We start from the raw sequence: 23574 nt of genomic DNA on the forward strand, positions 1-23574 counted from the left end.
TTTTTGACTGTGTCGTGTCAATAGATCACTGATTTCGGATATTGTGTCCGCAGAGACTTATCTACTAGATCTCGCAAGAGTAATCTGACAACAAACAGTTAGATAACTTGGAAATTTTTTGTTATTTGTCTTACATGGCCTTACTTTTGCAGCTTAATTTTTGTCTTCCCAATACAATCAATTACTGAACTTTTGGCTACAACAAGTAGCAGCCGACTTATCAATTAACAAACGCTTAAGGGCCTTACAAAAACTCAACTTTCAAATTTTAAGCCCTTGTAATTGGCTAAAATATAGATTATTTTAATTTCAAATTTATAGCACATATTAATTAACAACATTATCAAATAACAGGGTACTTACCTATCAGAAATATTATCAGATGAATGATGTACCAAAAATTCTGTTGACTTGGCAATGGCAGTGTGAAATACTGCTGCTGGTTATGCTGATGATGGCTGTGATGTTGATGATGACTGTGACTTTGGTTCTGGCTGTGATGATGATGGTGCCAATGTGCCTGGTGGTGGTTGTGGAAACTCATGATGGTTAATTCCGTTTTGCAGAAATATTGTTGTGTTATTTTGTTTTTTAAACGGGCTGAACGTTTGCCCTCTTTATTTTTCGCAGGGGATTGAAATATTTCAGTCTTTTAAAAATTGTTGGCATAAAAACTTGCTCAAAAGATAATTTATCATAAATGCTGTTCGGCGAAGGACAACGGGTTATTAGGCAGTATTGAGCTTTTGTTTACCGCGTACGCACGCACCCACACACAGAGATTATTTAGCTGATTATTCCACTCAATGGTAGTTCATTCATATTGCTGAAAGAGAACAACAACAAGAGGAAAATAATTAAAGCATGTTTTTGTTTTTACTCGCTGCTCGTTGTTTATCATCATAGATAAAGACATTAAATGCTTGGTTAAAACTTTCACATTTCGGTTGTGTGTTAATAAATTATGTTTTTCACATCTACTTATAATAAATAGCAACAGCAACAACAACATGACTCGTTTTTTATTTGTGGTAAACAAGGACAAACGAACCAACAAAAAATTATTTTAAAGCAATAATTAATCACTTGCTATAGTTTCCTTTGGCAAAGTTGTTATGTGGGTGGCGCCTGTATGTCTCAACCATCAACTATGTAATTCGCAACGCCACTGCTGCTGCTGGGTTACGCGTTATTAGCGTTGATGAAGCTTTTCAAAATGTCAAATGACTTTGGGTGGTGTTGGGTTTCCACGAAAAACCATTTTAAAGATTATATGATCACCATGCCATGCCACGGGGGGATAGCCAACAACAATGTAAATATTTAAATTGTAATCGGAGTGCTTAAAATAGAGTAACCAAAGCTGATGCTGGCTGATGGCAGTGCCATTGGATGCTGGTGCTGTCACTAATGTTGCCATGACCGCCATTTGTCGATGGCAAAATATAACTAAACCAAACCACGCCAGCCAGCCAGCATCGTTGTCTTCATCATCGTTGCTGTTCTCGTGCGAAAGCACACATAAAGATGCTCGTTTTAAATATTCTGGTCTTCAGCTTGATTTAGAGGTTCATACATTTTCAAACATTTATAGCCAAGATTAATTACCACTACAACGAATACCGGAGCCCATCATCAACAAACAAACGGAACAATGTTCGTTTGCATAATGGGTTATTGGAGAAGAACAGTGGGAGTTGTTATTAATTTTGACAAAATATTCGTTACAGTTTAGAATTAAGGGGATATGGCGGTCTGGCGAATGTACTTAACAACCATAACGAAGATTTGATATCCTTAGATTAAACGAATCAAGAAAGAGAAGCTGGACATGGCAAAAGTTGTAGGAAAGCACCTCAGAGAATTTTATATTCTCTAACCGCTGTCAGTGGGTGCCACCGTGGTGCAATGGTATGCACACCCGCCTTGCACACATAAGGTCGTGGGTTCGATTCCCCGGCCAAGCAACATCAAAACACTTTTCAACGGTGGCAAAATACCCCTCAGTAATGTTGGCGACATTTCCTGAGTATTTCAGCCATGTAAAACTTCTCTACAAAAGTGGTGTCTTAGACACGCCGTTCGGACTCGGCGATAAACTGTAGGTCCCATATCATTGAGCTAATATGAATCGGGGTGCACTCATTGATATGAGAGAAGTCTCCCTTGTCCCTTATGGGATGTTTGTGGAACAATTATACATTATAACCGCTGTCAGTATGAGTAGAAAGCTTAAAAGTTCATATTCCCACAAATGCGAATCGTGGCGGTAAAGTTATAGTAGAAAATATTTGTTTAAGTCCTGCCGATCCCTCTTCTTCCTTCATCACAAAGAAATGTTGGAAAGTGTAGCGAGGTCCTAATAATATAAAATCGTAGGACTACAATGCACAGTGGTCCCACTTCTATGGGAAGGTGCGACAAAAATATTTATAATCGTCGGATCAATCTGATTTTTTCAGTATATGCTAAAAATAAGTAAAAAATACTTTAGCCAAAAAAATCATCAATATGAGTCCAGTTTTTCCTATAGCCCCCCCCCCCCCTGTAGTGGTACCTCCCGATTTCAGGTATTTTGAAGATTTTATCTACATTTTAGGCCCTAATTGGCTGTACTTTGGTATTTGGGGTTCCCAATGGTCAAAAACCTTCTTCGCCAAAAATTGTGGTCTTAGGTCGTGGTTTCGGTATAGCTCTCATATTACGATACCTCCCGATTTCAGGTATTTTGAAGATTTTATCAACATTTTCGGCCCGAATTGGTTGTAATTTGCCATTTACAGTTCTCAATGATCAAAAACCTTTTGCGCCAAATATTGTGGTCTTAGGTCTAGGTTTTGGTATAGTCCTCATATTACGGTACCTTCTTATTTCAGTTATTTTGAGGTTTTTATCTACATTTTCGGTTCGAATTGGTTGTAATTTGCTGTTTGGAGTTCTTAGAGGTCAAAAAACGTCTCCGACTGGTATCGTGGACAGGAAAGGAAACAAATTATTCCATTTGAGGTCAGAATATTTAATGGAAGAGGATATAATAAAGTTCGGTCGTACATGTTTTACATGTTTTCATGTTATATGTAGCATCATACATATATCAAAAATATACAAATGTAAAAAATACACTCATAAGTAGATCCCAAAACAAAAATGTCTAAATCTTTAAAGAAAAAAGCCAAAACAAACAATTAAAACACAAAACAAAGAAGAAACTGAGAATACAGTAATGCAGCATATTCACTGAAACGACCAGAGGCATCGTCAGTATTTTTAATGTCACACACGGAAATGCAAATATATGCAGCTGGAACCACATTTTTTTTTTAAACCTGACACTATTTCGAACATTCTTCAAAAAATTTGGAGAGTGGCGAAGGATGGCGAAGTTAGTAAAACTCAACATAAATTTTTAGGACTTGGAAAAAAATATACAAAAAAGTATTATAAAACAAGTAAAAAAGCGTTAAGTTCGGCCGGGCCGAACTTTTCATACCCTCCACCATAAAATATTGTGAACTAAAATGGAATAATTAGTTTTCATTCCTGTCCCCAACTTTAAGGGGGTACGTTAAAATGTAAGATAATGTACATACATAAAATGTTTCATTCGGTAGGCCCTTTTTATGGTGCCTATATGTAACTATGTATGTTGACAATTTTTGGTGGGCTTTTAAATTTCAAATTACAGAAAGTTCGTCAAAAAAATAAAGCTAAGGTATGGAAAATCGGGAGGTTTGTTTTGGGGCTATACCAAAACATGGACCTACGTTCGGTTAAACATTTTAAGTAAAATCCTCAAAGTACCGAAAATCGGGAAGTATCGTTATATTGGAGCTATGTTGAAAATTGTTGATGCAGATGTGTGGTGACCACTACAACCTTCAAAAGTCAAATTACAGTTAGTTCGGTTAAAAATTTTAGCTAAAATTGACAATTTTTTATGGAGAAGTGTTGTGACCACTAAGAAATTCAAAAGTCAAATTACTGCTATGTCGGTTAATATTGTAGTTAACATCATCAAATTACTGAAAATCGGGAGGTACCGTTATATGGGAGCTTTATCAATACATCGACCTTTCTTGACAATTTTTGGTGGAAAGGTGTGGTGACCACTAAGAATTTCAAATGTTCAAATTACAGATAATTAGGTTAAAACTTGTAGGTAAAATTCTCAAAATACCGAAAATCCGTTATATGGAAATACCGAAATCCGTTATACCGAGGTACCGTTTTATGGGGCTATACCAAAACATGGACCTACGTTCATAATTATTTCGAATATAAGTTTTTTGGTCACTAAGAACCCTAAATATCAAATTATAGCTAATTCGGTCTAGAAATTGCGACTTAAATAGTCAAAATACCTGAAATCGGGGGTTAACGTTATATGGGGGCTATTACAAAACATTGACCTATGTCCACTAGTTTTGTTATATAATACCGTTATATGGGGCTATACCAAAACGTGGACCTATGCCCACAACTTTTGTTATATAAGTTTATTGACACTTAAGAACCCGAAATGTCAATTTATAGCTAAATCGGTCTGAAAATGTAGCTAAAAACGTCAAAATACCGTAAATCGGGGGTACCGTTATATGGGGGCTATACCAGAACGTGGACCTATGTCCACAACTTTTGTTATATACGTTTATTGACACTTAATAACCCTAAATGTCATCTTATAGCTAAATCAGTCAGAAAATATAGCTAAAAACGTCAAAATACCGTAAATCGGGGGTACCGTTATATGGGGGCTATACCAAAACGGGGACCTATGTCCACAAGTTTTGTTGTGTAAGTATAGTGACGCTTAAGAGCCCTAAATGTTAAATTAGAGCTAAATCGGTCTGAAAATGTAGGTAAAAACGTCAAAATACCGTAAATCGGGGGTACCGTTATATGGGGGTTATACCAGAACGTGGACCTATGTCCACAACTTTTGTTATATAAGTTTATTGACACTTAATAACCCTAAATGTCACATTATAGATAAATCAGTCTGAAAATGTAGCTAAAAACGGCAAAATACCGTAAATCGGAGGGTACCGTTGTATGGGGGCTATACCAAAACGTGGACCTATGTCCACAACTTTTGTTATATAAGTTTACTGACACTTAAGAACCCTAAATGTCAAATTATAGCTACATCGGTCTGAAAATGTAGCTAAAAACGCCAAAATACCGTAAATCGGGGGGTAACGTTATATGGGGGCTATACCAAAACGTGGACCTATGCCCACAACTTTTGTTATATAAGTTTATTGACACTTAAGAACCCTAAATGTCAAATTATAGCTAAATCGGTCTGAAAATGTAGCTAAAAACGTCAAAATACCGTAAATCGGGGGTACCGTTATATGGGGGCTATACCAAAACGTGGACCTATGCCCACAACTTTTGTTATATAAGTTTATTGACACTGAAGAACCCTAAATGTCAAATTATAGCTAAATCGGTCTGAAAATGTAGCTAAAAACGTCAAAATACCGTAAATCGGGGGGTACCGTTATATGGGGGCTATACCAAAACGTGGACCGATATAGCCCATCATCGAACTTGACCTGCCTGCAAACAAAAGACGCATTTTCCCAAAATTTCAGCGTCCTAGCTCCATTTTTGTGGATGCTAGAGTGATTACCACAGACGGACGGACGGACGGACGGACGGACGGACGGACGGACGGACGGACGTGCACAGATCGACTTAGAATTTTACCCTGATCAAGAATATATAAACTTTATAGGGTCGCAAATGAGTATTTCAATGCGTTACAAACGGAAAAACAAACTTAATATACCCTCCATACTATGGTGGAGGGTATAAAAATGTGATTTCCAGCACATTTTATGTGAATATTGTGTACAAATTTTTATGTAAAATTAATCAGGAAACATTGTACTAAAACTTCCATTTCGAAAAAAATAATTTTATCTTTTCAATTTTGAGTTACTTGCCTTGTAAGAAGTCACAACCTTACTGATGTTTTTAAGGGTTTTAAGAGATCATACGTAAATGTCAACTTCTTCTGTTTTATTTTGCTAAATACCCTTTTAAATTACAAAAACAGTGCTGGAATATTAAAATATGATATGTTTAGAGACAATTTACTGAATTGTCGCAGAGATTTGCTGATATCGATTTTTCGATTTTTGTCGCAGATTGGGGCCAGTGTGCAATGAGATTCTGCGATGTAATGCCAAAGATTTAAAATCGATCTGTACCTTTTGATACAAACACTACAAAATATGGGGCAATGAACGATTGGAAAATGTACCAATGAACCGTACAACATCATAAATCGCAACATGACGGCTATAGAAAGCAGAGTAACAGCAATACGTACATAAAAATCGAGGCAGCCGAAGAAAACATGAAAGGTAGGTAGTGCGATTCTCTAACTCATTTTTTGAGTTACCGACAATTATCGGTAAAATTAAAATGCTTATAATTTCGGTAATAGAAATCAGTCGTAAAGATCTACCGATAACAAGAATGTTGTCAACTTTTATTTGAACTTTTCACTCATAATTTTGCGTTTTAATTTTACCGATTTTTGTCGGTAATTCAAAAAATGAGTTAGAGAATCGCACTACCGAACTAAAATCGGGAGGTACTATTATATGGGGCTATACCAAAACATGAACCTAAGTTGACAGTTTTTTGTGGATAATAAATAATATTCTCCCTGTTACGAAAGTACCTTACTTAGAACATTTGTCCTGTAAGCCGAACTAAAAAAAGATTTCCATTCCTCTCGGTTTCTTGCTGTGTTTTCTGGAATACCGCCTTTTCATACCCTCAGCATTTATGCTAACGAGGGTATATACACTTCCATACGGGCAAAATGTCCTTATCGAAATTATGGTTTTAGACCCCAAGTATGTTTGGACGAAATGGGTTTCAGAAAATTTGGAGTCGATTGAGCAATGTCCGTCCGTCTGTCTGGCAGGCTGGTGCGCACGATAACTCTCGAACGGATGAACCGATTCGGTACGAATTTTGGCTTTCGTAATATTTTACCCAAACTTAGTTTAAGTTCGAAAATGGACTATATCGATCCACTCCTTCCGGTACCTACCCCACAAAAGTTCGAAAATTTTCGGAAAATTTGTGCGCAAGATAACTCTTGAAGGGAGTAACCGATTTGGTCCATACTTTGCCCATCGTGAAATTTGTACCAGACTTAAATAAGGTTTCAATATGGACTCAATCGGTACACTCCTTCGGATACCTCCCACACAAAATTTTGGAAAAGTACAGTTTAGAACCATCTCTCGAATCGCTTTGATTTTTGTTTTAGCAACTTGTATTCAATGCCCTCCATACGACGGTACAAATTTCATCAGGGGAAGTACATACTTCCTGAGAAAATAGCCTAAAAGTTACAAAAAACCTCCGTGTGAGGTGGTTGGAGCGAAAGATAACTATCGAACGGATCTGCCGAGTCGGTCCAAAATGGCCTTAGTAATATTTTGTCCAAACATAGTTTAAGTTTGAAGATAAGCCATATCGGTCAACTCCTTCAGGTACCTGCCCCACAAAAGCTAAAAAATGTTCGGAAAAATTGTTCGTACGGTAACTCTTAATGGGAGTGGCCAAATTTGTCTATACTTTACACATCCTAATATATCTACCAGATATCTATCAGGTTCAAATATGGACTATATTTGTCCACTCCATTCGGTACCTTCCACACAAAATTTTGGATAAATTCACTTTAAGACCTGATATCGAATCACTTTGATTTTTGTTGTAGCAACTTGCATTCGCTGCCTCAATTACGATGGTAAAAGTTTTTTAGGGGCAAGTCCACACTTCTTGAGCAAACAGCCCGAAGAGTGTAAAAACCCGCTATGGCACCATATGTTGTGGCCGGAGATCCACTTCCATACGGTCAATGTCGATCCATTCCTTTTAGTATCTCCGCCGCAAAACTTTTGATCTTTAATCCTAATCAACATTTTTGTCGGTTTAAACGCCCACAATTTTTAAACCCCCCTAAATACATAAGTATTTTGGGAAAAAATTGTTTCGAAATACGCAGGCTGAGGGTATATCTCTATCGGCAAAGCCGACTGATACTTTTTTACTTGTTCAATCTCGCCTTTCACTTGTTCGCTCCTCCGAAGCCTTGGCCAGCCAGCAATGCGTGTGCCGCCATGTGGCCCGTATTTGTCCGCCTTTTTAGCGGGTTCGTCATCGGTCAGTCTTATGGTATGTCCTAGCCAACGCAGTCGTTGTATCTCGAACTCCTTAATGATATTAGTTACTTCTCTTACTGATCGGCACATGATGTCTATATTGTTAGCATAAGCAAGTAAGATGTGGCTATTGCTGTAAATTGTGCCATTTCTTTTAACATCTGCACCTCACATGAAATTATGTCTCCTTGTGAACCTCCTTCGGTACTAAAATCTTCGGAGATGTTCTTTCCTACTTTAACTGATTACCTAGTATCAGTTAAAGTCATCTTACAAAGCCGAAGGAACTTTGCGGGGATACCAAATTCAGACATAGCTTGGAATTCCTTTGAACTTAGAGGGCTATCAAAGACTTCTTTATAATCGACAAAAAAGTGGTATGTTTCGATCTGCATTGCTTGGGTCTTCTCTAAGATTTGCCGCAGGTTAAATATGTGGTCAATGGTGGATTCGCCTGGTCTAAAGCCGCATTGGTATGGCCCAATTATTTCGTTTACCATAGGCTTTGGTCCTTCGCACAATATCCCTGACACTATCTTATGCCCCTGTAGTTAGAGCATATAGTCTTATCTCCCTTCTTGTGGACGGGACACACATCGGGTACGCGTTCTTCTTTCCAGATGGTGGTAACTAGCTGATGCATAAACCTTATCAGCGTGTCCATCCGGATTCGAACAGCTCAGGTAGTATGTCATCGACTCCTGCTGCCTCATTATTCTGCAGCCGGTTTATTGCTGTCTTTACCTCATCTCGGGGTTTACATTCAATACCATCTTCGGGGATTGGATCTGGGGTATCTTCGTAGTCTTCGCTACTGTATACCAACAGTTTAGAAAAATGTTCTTTACATATCCTAAGAACAATTAGTTACCAAATTACCTTGCTGGTCTCTACAGGAGGATGTGCCTGTACCAAAGCCATCATGTTGATGTATCACTCTTTGGTAGAACTTTCGGACCAAAGCCATCATTTTGATGTATTACTCTTTGGTAGAACTTTCGGACTTCATTCTGGCTCCAGTACATATCGATTTTTTCAGACACCCGCTTCTCCTTTTCTATTTTTTTCCTGTGGAAAAGACGTTTCTCCTTTTCTCATGATACCTCTCTCGGGCGTTACGCGTTGCTAGTGATTAAAGAGTAGCCCTATATACCGCATTTTTTCTCTTCGGTAGCAGCACGACACTCCTGATCATGCCGTGGATTCCTTGGTAAAGATCTCTGGTATCCAAATGTGGATTTTGCAGCTGTTTGCATGTAGTGTGTAATATTTTGCCACTGTGCTGATATGTTATCGGGACGAGGAGCGCTTTGATTAAGCAATTTGGCTAGTTGAGTGTAATATGCTGCGGCTATCTGTTGTGATTGCAGCTTACCGATGTCTAACATTCGTGTTGTGTCTGTTCGTACTTTATTTGCTACTTTTAATCGGGTACGTACTAAAACAATTATAATGTCATGAGCAGGACAACGGTCATATGTTTGTTCTAAGCGGTCGCAGAATATCTGTCTGTTCTATTAGAGCATGGGCGCAAATAAAGCTAGTGTTGAAGAATATTTCTTTTATCCGTATTGTAGCAAATCTTTCATTCACTGGGTTGATGACCAGATGTTTTAAACTCCGACCAACTACAAATCCGCAACCAAACTCATGCTTTATGTCATATCAGCTATAATACAGTGTGCCACCTTTAGGTGGTGTTGTGAAGCCTTTCCCAGTTCATAGTATTTCCTGTATGTCAGTATCATAGTATTTTGCCCAACTCCCAATACAAGTTTTTAACGTTCTTATGGGTGAACGCTCGGCATACATGTGTTAGATCACTACCTTTAACGGGTGTTATACTCAGATTCTCAGGTAACACCACGGGGAGGTCAAAGTCTACTTGTGATGAAAGAGGGACCAAGATAAATCATGGACTTTGTCATGTTAAACCGGCCAGTACCGAAAGTACCAGTGCCCACAAATTTAAGTGGGGAAATGTTTTTACCACTTTAAATCTCAAATACCTAATTTTAACTAATTCGGTCAGTTAAAAACTTAAATGTACCAGAAATCGGACGGTGAACAAAATGTAGACCTATGTTGACAATTTTTGTTGGAGAAGTTTCCTGACAACCAGGAACCTCAAACATCACATTACAGGTAGTTTGGTTAGAAATTATATTTAAATTCTCATTATACCGAAAATTGGGAGATACTGTGAGATGGGAGCTATTTCAAAACATGGACCTATATTGACAATATTTGTCGTAAAAGTTTTGTTACCACTTGTAACCTCAAATGTCTAATAACGCTATATCGGGCTATCCAAAACATGGTTTTATGTCCATTTGGAACTTAAAAGTTCATATTACCGCTATTCCGGTTTCAAATTGTAGCTAAAATCCTCAAAATGCAGAAAATCGGGAGGTACCGTTGGGTAGGAAAATTCGAAGATTTTAGTGAAGAGGTTTTGTGACTAGAGTTGTACAATCTAGTTCATTTGAAAGGTCTAGTTCAATAGCTCAGCTCTTTGAACTGAACTAGGTCAGCAATCTAGTTCATAGTTCACTGTCCAGATCAATCATTCGGATAAAAATCGTTCACCGGCGGCTCTTAATCGGTCGTTTGATGAAAACGCATACATACACTAAATACATACAAACAAACAAAAGACTAATATAATTTAACTACTCCATAACAAAAATATTACATTTACATAATTTTATTGCATTCTGAAAGAAAGATTAATTCATTTTAGAAAAAACATCCTTCATTTAGGTGGCTGGCAAAAAATTTTATGTTGTGTGTGTGTGTAGTCATTGTCATTGCGAAAAAGCTTTGTGCGTGTGTGTTTCTTTTTATGTTTTCCGTTTTTTTTTTCTATCCAAAAAGGCAGATTCATTAGGTAATCGATTCGACATATTGTAATATGTTATGTCTCTATGTTTTTGTAGAAATCTTCATTTTCGGACTGCTATTCCATGTACCTTGATCCAAAACGTAAACAAACTGATCACATTACGAAGGCATCCCTTAAAATAGACCACGCCGTCACTTTCTGTATTTGTGAACGACTTGTTGAACTAGATTGTGAATCGTTCGTTGATCGTACGGTAACCGACTGATTATAGTTCAGTGAACTATAATGAACTATATCGACTGATCTAGTTCATACGCTCTTTTCAATGAATCGTTCAATTGAACTAGTTCGTTCATGAACTATACAACTATATTTGTGACCACTGGGAACCTCAAATATCAAATTACCGCTACTTTTCACACAAAATAATCCCTCCCCAGCGAAATTTGAAGGAAGGGGTTCTATTCGATGAAGTCATTGCATCTTGTACATTGGTTCGAAGGAAGTCGTGAAAGATCCGATCTTTTCAGTAGCATTTCAACCAATACAAAGGAAGTCGTTAAAGATCCAATCCTTTCATCAATATTTGAACCCATGCAAAGAAAGTCGTGAAAGATCCGATCTTTTCACCAGCACTTGAAACCTTTCCATCGATCCAATAGAGATGAATTTTGTGTTTTTATTTATACACATTTTTCTAAATATATAAGATTAATTATTTACAATAGGCTTGATGTTGTCGGAGACTAGAAATCACAACCAACGTTGTCAAAACTCTCGACGTAATGATAATGTCATTGCAATGGGTTGGTGAAAATGACATGCCAAAGCATTGGTGGAAATGACATGCCAAAGTATTGGTGAAAATGACATTTCAAAGCATTGGTGTAAATGACATGCTTTGGATCCAAAAATGAATAGCATCTTTTAGGGTCCACGCTCATATAAAATTCATCGATGAAGATGCTAAAAATATGACATGCCAGATCACTTGCACCCATGATTGAATGGCATAAGGCCGATAGCCCTAGTTGCTAGTGCTTTTTTATATTTTTTTATTATGATTTTTAATTGTTATAAATATTTCGAAAATAAAAAAAAAAAAATAAATAAATGGCATCTTTGGCATCGAACATTTTGCTGGGATATAGACCCCATAGATCGGTACCACCCGATTTTCGGTTTTTTGAAGGTTTAATCTTTATTATCACACCGCAATGACTTAACTTTGGTACTAAGTCTTCGTTGGGGGTATACAACTATCCCCCAGAATTTTTTCGGTATAGGCCCACGCTTTCATATTGCCCCCATAGAACGGTACCTCACGACTTTTGGTATTTTTAAGGTTGTCGTCTGAATATTCCTCCGAAATGGCTGAAATTTGGTTTTTAGTATTCATTTGGGGTATATAACTTTCCGTATGAAATGTGTCGGTATAGGTTAACGCCTTCATATAGCCCCCATAGGACATGCCTTGTGGCCTCAATATTCCTCCGAAATGGCTGAAATTTGGTATTTAGTCTTTGCTGGTGGTATACAACTTTCTCCAGAAAATTTTCGGACATGTCCACGCCTTCGTATAGTCCCCATAGAACGGTATCCCCGATTTTCGGTATTTTGAATGTTGTGGCAACAATAATACACCGAAATGGTTAAAATTTGGTATTTAGTCTTCATTTGGGGTATAAAACTTTTCATATGAAATTTGTCGGTATAGGTCGTCGCCTTCATATAGCTCCCATAGAACGATACCTCCGGATTTCAGGTATTTTGAAGTTTGTGGCATCAAAATACCACCGAACTTGTTAAAATTTGGCATTTAGTCCTCATTTGGGACACAAAACATTCCATATGAAATTTGTCGGTATAGATCCACGCCTTCGTGTAGCCCCCACAGAACAATACCTTCCGATTTTCCGTATTTTGCAAGTTGTGGCCTCAATATTCCTCTGAATTGGCTGAAGTATGGTATTTAGTCTTCTTTGGGGGTGAAAAACTTTCCCTTAGAAATTTTTCGGTACTGGTTCACGCCTTAATATACCCCCCATATATTTTCGGTGTTTTGAATGTTGTGACCACAATAATCTATCGAAATGGCTGGAATTTTGTATTTAGTCTTTGTTGGGGTATTCAACTTTCATACCTCTCGACCTTAATATAGCCCCATAAAACTGTGTCTCGCAATTTTCGATATTTTGTGGCCTCAATATTCCACCGAATCGGCTGAAATTTGGTATTAAGTCTTCGTTGGGGTACAAAACTTTCCACCTGAAATTTTTAAGTATAGGTCCATGCCTTCACATTTCCCTTATATAACAGTACATCACGATTTTCGGCATTTTGAAAGTTGTGGCCACAAATGACTGAAATTTGGTATTTAGTCTTCTTCATAAACAAAAGGAAACTAATTGTTCCATTTTACTTCATTACAATTCGTGGTGGAGGGTTAACTTAACGCCTTTCTTACTTGTTAAAGCATACCTTTAGCACCATAGTATTGTATAATACTTATATATCAGGAATATTGTCAATTATTTCATATTCCATTTCAGAAAAAAAGGATAAATTTTTTTCGCGCTACATCAACGATTTTTGATATGTACGTTAAGAAAAAGATTCCGAGTACGAATCTGGTCGCGAGCCAATTTTTGGTTGTTGCGGACAAAAGTTATGGCGCTTTTATTTCGCTTTTTAGGAAAGAAAATATTATAAAAACGCTAACTATTTTAATGAGCACAATTGTTACAAAAAAGTTCTCTCGAAGTTACTTCAGCGAGTAGATTGCATAATACCTGCAAAATGTAACACAGAATTCGCGGAATGTACAAAAAATTGATAAATTATTGAATATAAGTCTACATTTTTCAAAATTAAGGCCCATTTAGTGGTCATAAAATTACAAAAAAAATTGTTGTGGATCCAAACTTCACGGCAAATCAAATGAGACTACAATCATACAGATTGGTGTTATAGTTTGGATGTTACAGCCAAAATAAGCACATATTTCGGTCAAAAAAAATAATTTTTTGTTTAAAAAAATATTTTTTCACATGCATTATGTAGTAGAAAATATTGTAAAAATTTATAGGATTTTGCTTTATTGACATTCATATTAAAGCTTTCCCATTAGGGAAGCTAATTGGGTTGATGGGGACATATGTCAAAGCTTCTGAAATGGAAATAGAGGTCAAATAACCCATTTTTATTTATATGCATTTTTAAATACGTGTAAATCGCGTAATTATCAAATCAGTTTGTCCGCATGTGATTTTCATGTACAGTAATACCGTATCTTTTAATTTGAATATAGTTTTCGAAATTTAATTTGGTGGCTAAGATGTAGCATCGGCTGCATCTTAGTGCCTAAAAACCTATATAACGACGCTAACTTGCGCGGAGTGCGTATGCTTTTTGTCCGCATCCGATTTCAGTGTCCACCATAAAAATCTACATCGATATATATCTATTTCAAGGCGGTCAACGAAGAACCGTGGATGTAGCATCACACACTATTTTTTGGGATAAAATGAATGTAGATTCCTTATCAGTGAATTTTTCAAAACTCTGTTTCCGCTAAAACGAAGATGCTGCACTAGTTTTTTCATTGCAGTGGAAACGATCCGCAGAAAACGCGATCAAATACGCGATATTTTCAAAAACAATTTTAGGTGATTTTTCTACTTTGGATTTTCTTGTAACTCTCGTTTTAGTGGATGGTTTTTCACGGAGAATGATTTATTAGATCCGGAACGTAAAAAACTAAAATGTGCAATCAAGTACGAGGAAATCGAATGACAATTGTAAAAATTAGGCCCGAATAATATGATTTTTAGAAAAATATTCACACAAAATTTCGTCATTTCGATACATATTTCTGTGAAGCTGTGGAGGCTACGATCACGATATACGTATCAAAAAGCTCAGAATCGCAAGTACTATAATCCTATTAAAGCCTTTTTGAAAAATCTGTTTGCGGAACGCGACTAGAAGAAAATGTCAAAAAACACTGTAAATTTGGCTTCAAAATGTCAGCGTCATTTATTGGTAGACGCTGATGAAATTTTGAAAAGTTATACATTAGTGAGATTATCCTTATTTAGTTGGCTTCTACTTTTACTTTGACATGAAAATCGTGAGAAGTGTGGTTTACTCACAAATCGAGAGAAAACAAAAAAAGACACGTTGGCTTCAACCCATTTTTACCCATTTTCTAATATAAATATAGCCACAGCTTCCACGCAAATTAACTTTTGAGGCCAATATTTTTTGCCACGTCCAAAAACATTTCATTTTATCCATAAACATTTAATTTGTATAATATACAATCACAAGTCGCGTGTTCTAAAAGGGTAAACCTTGGCTTCAGCTATGTTAAATTTTCAAAAATATTGGTGATATATTCCTGCAAATATTTCTGAAGGGACAAGCTTGAATTCTTTCATATCTATGGGCGTATGATAATTCATATTAACTCAATAAACTGCGTTTTTAGATACACCACTGGTAAAGAAATTTTGCATGACTGAAATAATCAGAAAATATCGACTTCATTACGCTGAGAGGTATTTTTGCCACAGTTGAAAATGAGATGTTGTCTGGCCATGGAATTCAATAATTACACCACGACGACACCCATTATGGTTGCCTAAATACTTCTTCGTTTTTCTGGCCCATTATTTTTTACATCATAAAGTTATTTTATAACTTTAAAATTGAATAACCCTTCATAAAGCAAAATACACATTTCGACATAGCTTTGTTTGACTATTAACTCCATATTGCGTTCCCTACAAATGTCGGTTCCATGCTCAATTGTGTAGTTCACTTGTAATACACATAATGGAATCATCTTCTTAGTCATCACATTTGAAACTAAGCATTTCATAAAGTATGTTTCAATGTATATCATACTATTTTACAATGTCCTTATGGTTGAAATTGGTTGGCTGTGTGGGTGCATAGTTTCCCCGCTTTGTATAGACAAACATGGCCAATTCATCACTGCAAACATAACTCTGGGAAATGTTAGCACTCTGCTCGTTTAATTATTGCCGTTTGTTTCAAATCATTCGTTCATCGTGTTCGCATACAAATATTTCACTTAGACATTTGAAGAAAGAAAGTTGTCTGTAGCTGGCAAGGGACAACAAATGAAGAAGAAGGTTCATTAGTTGGGGCCCTGGAATTTCTTCTTTTATGTCTAGTCGAATGAAGCAAATTATGTATGCTTTTGAAATTTGAACTTTTGCTCTTGAAAAAATGGGGTGCATGTGTCTAATTAGCATGTAACAAATGTTATGTCTGGTTTAAGATTTTCAATATTCCCTGGAAATGATTCATAATATGAAGAAGTATTAACAACTAAGTAATAATTTGGTTTTTCGTAAGGATAACTATTGCTTTCATGGGGCGATTAATAAGCTAAATTAAACAAAAACTATTAGTGGCTCCCTTTATTTTATTTTTAGAGGAACTTCCTAGAATTCCTACAGAAAATGTTCTTAATAACGAGTATTTTTTGAAACTAGACTGTAAAATTTGCTTCGCATTCCGCTAATGAATACTAACTTAACTCATAATGTGCCTGACCTTACCCCATTTAAATTACTCGAACATTACTGAGGCTCATTTCCTTCATGGGCGGTGGTGTATGCCTATAAAGGAAAAAAAACACATTAAATTTATTTCCCTCGACAGCAACAACACTAACAACTCATAAATTTTTGCTCCTCCATTAATTGGATTGCATATCAGCATCAACAAATCTATGAATTCTGCACTTTACGATTTATTGTCTAAAAACGCACAATGGAAAACGTTTACAAAACTCCCCCTCTAATACAGAAACAAAAGCACGGAAAAAGAATAACAAATTTCATGAGCGCATTGTGTGTGAATTGTGGTTCTTTCAGCAGAAAAGTTGATTTTTGCCAGAGAGAGAAACGACAAAACGAGGTCAAAAAATTTATTTTGGTTGGTTGTTTTGTTTGCCAAAAACCCGGCTGTTGCTGCATTCAAAATTCAATGCAGACATACTATTCGGCATTATAGAGTATTCTTTCAAGGGATGCACACACAACACCACAACATCGAAAGGGAGGATGTGAGTGAAAGTATATTTATGTCTGTTGATGAACATTTTCCCCCACTGCAGCAGAAACAGTAACCAACCAACGAGTCAACATGGTCAGGGTTTCTAATGGCTTGAGGGTTTTTAGATTTTTTTCTGGGTTTCTTTCCACATGTTTATTTTTCTAAATAAGATCAGCGTTTTGGGTAATTGTTTATTCTACAATTGTCATAATCATGCTAAAATTTTATTTTAAATGGAAATTCATGTTAAAAATTATTTTGCAAGAATATTCATAAGAACTGTTACTTGTTTTCCTAGTATTTTAATTAATGTTTATTTTGAGATGCGAAGCAATACTATTGTATTGTTATATAATGTTTTTTAATAGCAGCGGATTTTTTTATTTTTCTTAAAACATCTTTTTAATGATATAGGATTTTCTAAAATGTATATTTTTAATAATCTAAAAATATTACTTTTCAATTTATTTTTTTAAATTTGTCCAATTTTTACAAAATACATTTCTAAAAAATATATAAAATAAACGTGGATTTGTAAAGAAACACTTATTTAATAAAAGAAGATTTTTCTAAAAAATGCGTTAAAATATTTTTTGGACTTTCTAAAACAAGACAAATCGTAATTTTTTTTAAATTTTCCTCATAATCGTAAACTTTTCCAACAAAAGTGATTTTTTTTAATTTCAAATTTTAAAATTTTGTTCTGCAAGAATTGTGGATTTTCTAAAAACATTTTTTAATAACAGTGGATTTTTTATTTTTTAATTCTCCACAGTTGTGAATGTTTTTTAATAATTGTGTTTTTTATAAAACATTTTGTATAATCCTGAATTTTTTAAAAATATTTTTTTAATAATCGTGGATTTTTAGAAACTTTTTTAATGATCGCGGATTTTTATTTTTTTAACAATCGCGGATTTATAAAAATGTTTTGTAATAATCGCGGATATAAAAAATATTTTTTATAATTATGGATTTTTTAAAAAATATTTTGTAACATATTTGAAAAAAAATATTTTTTAATAATAGTTGATTTTTTAAAAATATTTTGTTCAAAATCTTGAATTATCTTAGAAGTATTTTGTTTAAAATCTTGGATTTTTTTAAAAATATTTTTTAATAACCGTGAATTTAAAAAGATGTTAATATGAATCGTGGAATTTTTTAAAAAATATTGCTCATCTAAATCACGATTAGTAATATTTTTTAACAAAATGATTATAACAATTGTGTTTGTTTTTTAAAAAAAGTTTCTACCAATCGTGGATCTTTAAAAAAATTGTTGTTAATCGTGACTTTAAAATAAAAAAAAAAAGATTTTTTCACAACTGGTGAATTCTTGAAAAATATTTTTTAATAATCTAAAAAATATTTATACCTGTCGTGGATTTTGTAAAAAATATTTTTTAATAATCGTAAATTAAAAAAAATGAATATGTTTATACCAATCGTGGATTTTTAAAAAAATGTTTCTATCAATCGCTGAATAAAAATATATTTTTTTTGATTAGGAATTTAATAAAAATGGTAGTAGAATAATAATCTTGAATATTTTATTTACTAATTGTTGACCTTCTTAAAAATGTTTTATTTTTATACCCTCCACCATAGTATGGAGGGTATATTAAGTTTGTTTTTCCGTTTGTAACGCATTGAAATACTCATTTGCGACCCTATAAAGTATATATATTCTTGATCAGGGTAAAATTCTAAGTCGATCTGAGCACGTCCGTCCGTCTGTGGTAATCACTCTAGCATCCACAAAAATGGAGATAGAACGCTGAAATTTTGGGAAAATGCGTCTTTTGTTTGCAGGCAGGTCAAGTTCGATGATAGGCTATATCGGACCACGTTTTGGTATAGCCCCCATATAACGGTACCCCCCGATTTGCGGTATTTTGACGTTTTTAGCTATATTTTTAGACCGATTTAGCTATAATTTGACATTTAGGGTTCTTAAGTATCAATAAACATATACAACAAAAGTTGTGGACATAGGTCCACGTTTTGGTATAGCCCCCATATAACGGTACCCCCCGATATACGGTATTTTGACGTTTTTAGCTACATTATCAGACCGATGTAGCTATAATTTGACATATAGGGTTCTTAAGTGTTAATAAACTTATATGTTAGAAGTTGTGGACATAGGTCCACGTTTTGGTATAGCCCCCATATAACGGTACCCCCCGATTTGCGGTATTTTGCCGTTTTTAGCTACATTTTCAGACCGATGTAGCTATAATTTGACATTTAGGGTTCTTAAATGTCAATAAACTTATATAACAAAACTTGTGGACATAGGTCCACGTTTTGGTATAGCCCCCATATAACGGTACCCCCCCCGATTTACGGTATTTTGACGTTTTTAGCTACATTTTCAGACCGATGTAGCTATAATTTGACATTTAGGGTTTTTAAGTGTCAATAAACTTATATAATAAAACTAGTGGACATAGGTCCATGTTTTGGATTGGCCCCCTTTTCACCGATTTCTGGTATTTTGACGTTTTAAGTAATATTTCTAGACCGAATTAGCTATAATTTGATATTTAGGGTTCTTAGTGACCAAAAAACTTATATTCGGAAAAAATTATGAACATAGGTCCATGTCTTAGTATAGCCCCATATAACAGTACCTCCCGATTTTCGGTATTTTGAGAACTTTACCTACAAGTTTTAACCGAATTATCTGTAATTTGAACATTTGACATTTAAAGTTCTTAGTGGTCACCACACCTCTCCACCAAAAATTGGCAAGAAAGGTCCATGTATGGATAAAGCCCCCATATGACGGTACCTCCCGACTTTAAGTAATTTGATGATTTTAGCTACAATATTAAACCGAACTAGCTGTAATTTGACATTTAAAGTTCTTAGTGGTCACAACACCTCTCCATCAAAAATTATCAACATAGGTCCATGTTTGGATATAGCTTCCATATAACGGTACCTCCCGATTTTCAGTAATTTGGCAATTTTAGCTACAATTTTTAAACGAACTAACTGTAATTTGACATTTGAAGGTTGTAGTGGTCACCACACATCTACATCAACAATTTTCAACATAGCCCAATAAAACGATACCTCCCGATTTCGGTACTTTGAGGGTTTTACTTAAAATGTTTAAACGAACGTAGGTCCATGTTTTGGTATAGCCCCAAAACAAACCTCCCGATTTTTCGTACCTTAGCTTTATTTGTTGGACGAACTTTCTGTAATTTGAAATATAAGAGCCAACAAAAATTTTGTAACAAAATTTCTTCATTTAAGTTCATATTTTCGTATAGCCCACATATAGGGGTACATCCCAACTAGCTGTTAATGACATTTGAAGTTCCCACGTTACGTACCGATTTTCGGTATTTTGAGGATTTTAGCTACAATTTTCAACCGAATTAGGAGTTATTTGACATTAAAGGCTCCCATCAAAAACTGTCAACATAGGTCCATGTTTTATTATAACCCCTATATAACGGTACCTGCCAATTTCTAGACCACCAAAAATTGTCAACATACATAGTTAGATATACGCACCATAAAAAAGGGCCTCCCGAATGAAGCATTTTATGTACATTATCTGACATTTTAACGTACCCACTTAAAGTTTGGGACAGGAATGAAAACTAATTATTCCATTTTAGTTCAGAACATTTTATGGTGGAGGGTATGAAAAGTTCGGCCCGGCCGAACTTAACGCTTTTTTACTTGTTATTGTTTCCAATATTTCGACTGTCATCTTCAGGGATATTATTTTGTGAGAAAAGCCACAGTTTTGCTGCACTGTCTACGCTAAACTGATTTTTATTTTGGCTTTAGGTCAGAAAGTAAAAACAATATGTTTTGTTTTTTATTTAATTTTTATTTTTCCAATATTTCGACTTTCTCCGAAAGTCATCATCAGGGAATTTTATTTTTATCTCTTTAACAACCGTCGAGTATGCACATCTTATTACAGTGTTTTATTTAACTTGCCTTGGTGTGTGTTTAGTTCAAATCTGCTAACTCATTTTTAACATGGTTGCAGTTGACCAATCGAACTAAAACTTTGCACACTTCTCAGATTTGGATGACAATACACGAATATGAAATCAAAACCAATATTGGTCCATTTTTACACTGTTTTACAGTGTTTTATCTAGTTTGCTTTTCAAATCTGGTAACTCATTTTTCACATAGTTGCAGTTTACCAATCGAACTTAAAATTTGCACACTTTTAAGATTTGGATGACAATACATGAATATGAAATCAAAACTAATATTGGTCCATTCTTACAGTGCTTTTACGGTGTCTAACTTGACCCCCTTTTCAAATCTGGTAACTGATCTTTAACACGGTTGCAGTTGACCAATCGAACTAAAACTTTGCACACCTTTTCAGATTTAGATGACAATACATGAATATGAAACCAAAACAAATATGGGTCTATTGTTCCTATAGCCCACATATAACGGTACCACCCGATTTCCGGTATTTTGTTTTTCAAATCTGGTAACTCGTTTTTCACGCAGTTGCAGGAGACCAATCGTACTTAAACTTTCCACACTTTTCAGATTTGGATGACAATACATGTATATGAAACCAGAACCAATATGGGTTCATTTTTTCCTATAGCCTCCATATAACGGTACCACCCGACTTCTGGTATTTTGAGGATTTTGTCTTCATTTTTAGCCCGAATTTGCTGTAACTTGGCATTTGGAGTTCTCAATAGTCCAGAAACTTCCCCACTAAAAATTGTGGACGTAGGTCAAGGTTTAATATAGCATCCATATAACTGTACCACCCAATTTCAAGCATTTTAATCTACATTTTCTGCTCAAATGGACTGTAATTCGGCATTTGGGGATCTCAGTGGTCAAAAATTTTATTTACTAAAAAGTTAAAAATAAAAAATAATTTAAAAAAAAATTAAGTTTCAGTGTTTTATTTAGAAATGCACTTAAAACTAAAAAATAATTTGTCGCTTAGCCTCAATATATATTTTCTTTCTCATGATATAATCTCTCAAATAAAACGCTTGCCGTTTAATTTTGCCACCATTCATAATTTAAATGCGAACTAATCAAGAAAGTATATATATTCTTGATCAGGATAAAATTCTAAGACGATTTAGCCATGTCCGTCTGTCCGTCTGTCTGTCCGTCTGTTGTAATCACTCTAGCGTCCGCAATAATTGAGATAGAGTGCTGAAATTTTGCACCCGAGGGTCTTTTTTCTATAGGCAGGTCAAGTTCGAAGATGGGCTATATCGGTCCACTCTTTGGTATAGCCCCCATATAACGGTACCTCCGGATTTGAGGTATTTAGACGTTCTTCGCCACATTTGCAAACCGACATTTGACATTTGAGGTTCTCAGCGGTCATGAAACATCTCCACCAAACATCGTCAACATAGGTCCATGTTTTGGTATAGCCCCCATGTAACGGTACCTCCCGATTTTCGGTATTTTGAGAACTTTGTCTGCAATTTTTAACCGAACTTGCTGTAATGATCGGTATTTTGAGAATTTTAGCTACAATTTTGTTTATTCAAAAATAATAGTCAATATAGGTCCATGTTTTGGTATATCCCCCCATATAACTGTACCTCCCCATTTTCGGGAATTTTCAGTGGTCACGAAATTTCTTCACTAAATTCGTCAACATGGGTCCATTTTTGAGGGTATACATTGTTTTGATGAAACTACCCTCAATTTGACTCTTGTAGTTCCCTGCAGCTATAAAACTTTTCCGCCAAAAAATTTAAAGATAGGTTGACTCTTTGATATAGCCCCGTAGGTGGTATCTTTCACCTAGCTGAACACATTTTTTTAGATTAGATAACACTGTGCAACAAAATGGAGGTGAAAGTCTGGGGCACGGAAATTCCTTTTGGGGAAGAAAGGCCTTGGTGAGTATATTTTGAACCCCGAAGGACAGATCGCCGTGAGTCGAACTTCCGCGTTATGGTGTGATGAAATTTTTGTTAGAGACCCTGTGGGCCATCAGGAATTAGCGTTATATTTTTGTTCACTGTTGCTTAAGTGCTCTACAAAAACAACAAACAAAGATATAATGCTAATTCATGATGGCTTACAGTGTCTCTTGCAACAACTTTATCACGATATAACGCGGAAGTTCGACTCACGGCGCATCTGTCCTTCAGGGTTTTTAATATACATACACCAAGGGCTTTCATCTCCAAAAGAAATTATCTCTGCCTCAACATTTGTGTTCACAGTGTAATTTAAGCAATAGTGGGAGGCAGTAGGAGTCTATCCATTGTCGAAAAGTTGTTCCACCTAAAATTGTAAAAGGACCCTAATTATTCCATTTTAATTAAGGCTATTTTTATGGTGGAGGGTATAAAAAGTTCGGCTTTTTACTTGTTTTAAATTATTTTTTATTTTGGAAACGAGTATTGTTCAGTTGAAAAATGTAAATATTCCCAA

At 35.4% G+C, this 23574-nt stretch overlaps 1 protein-coding gene across 1 annotated transcript in view; it reads right to left on the reverse strand.

Annotated features, from left to right (window-relative positions):
• The window catches only part of beat-IIIa (beaten path IIIa), a 442078-nt gene that overhangs the window by 378139 nt on the left and 40365 nt on the right, over window positions 1–23574 (reverse strand). Inside the window, exon 2 of the mRNA XM_073970400.1 lies at window positions 364–826. Within this exon, the coding sequence (XP_073826501.1) occupies window positions 364–544 (181 nt within the window). The 5' untranslated portion in view covers window positions 545–826. The remainder of the gene's footprint in view (window positions 1–363; window positions 827–23574) is intronic.

This window comes from Musca autumnalis, unplaced genomic scaffold (assembly GCF_047663935.1).
Source record: "Musca autumnalis isolate F117 unplaced genomic scaffold, ASM4766393v1 scaffold_2, whole genome shotgun sequence".
NCBI classification, from domain to species: Eukaryota; Metazoa; Arthropoda; class Insecta; order Diptera; family Muscidae; genus Musca; species Musca autumnalis.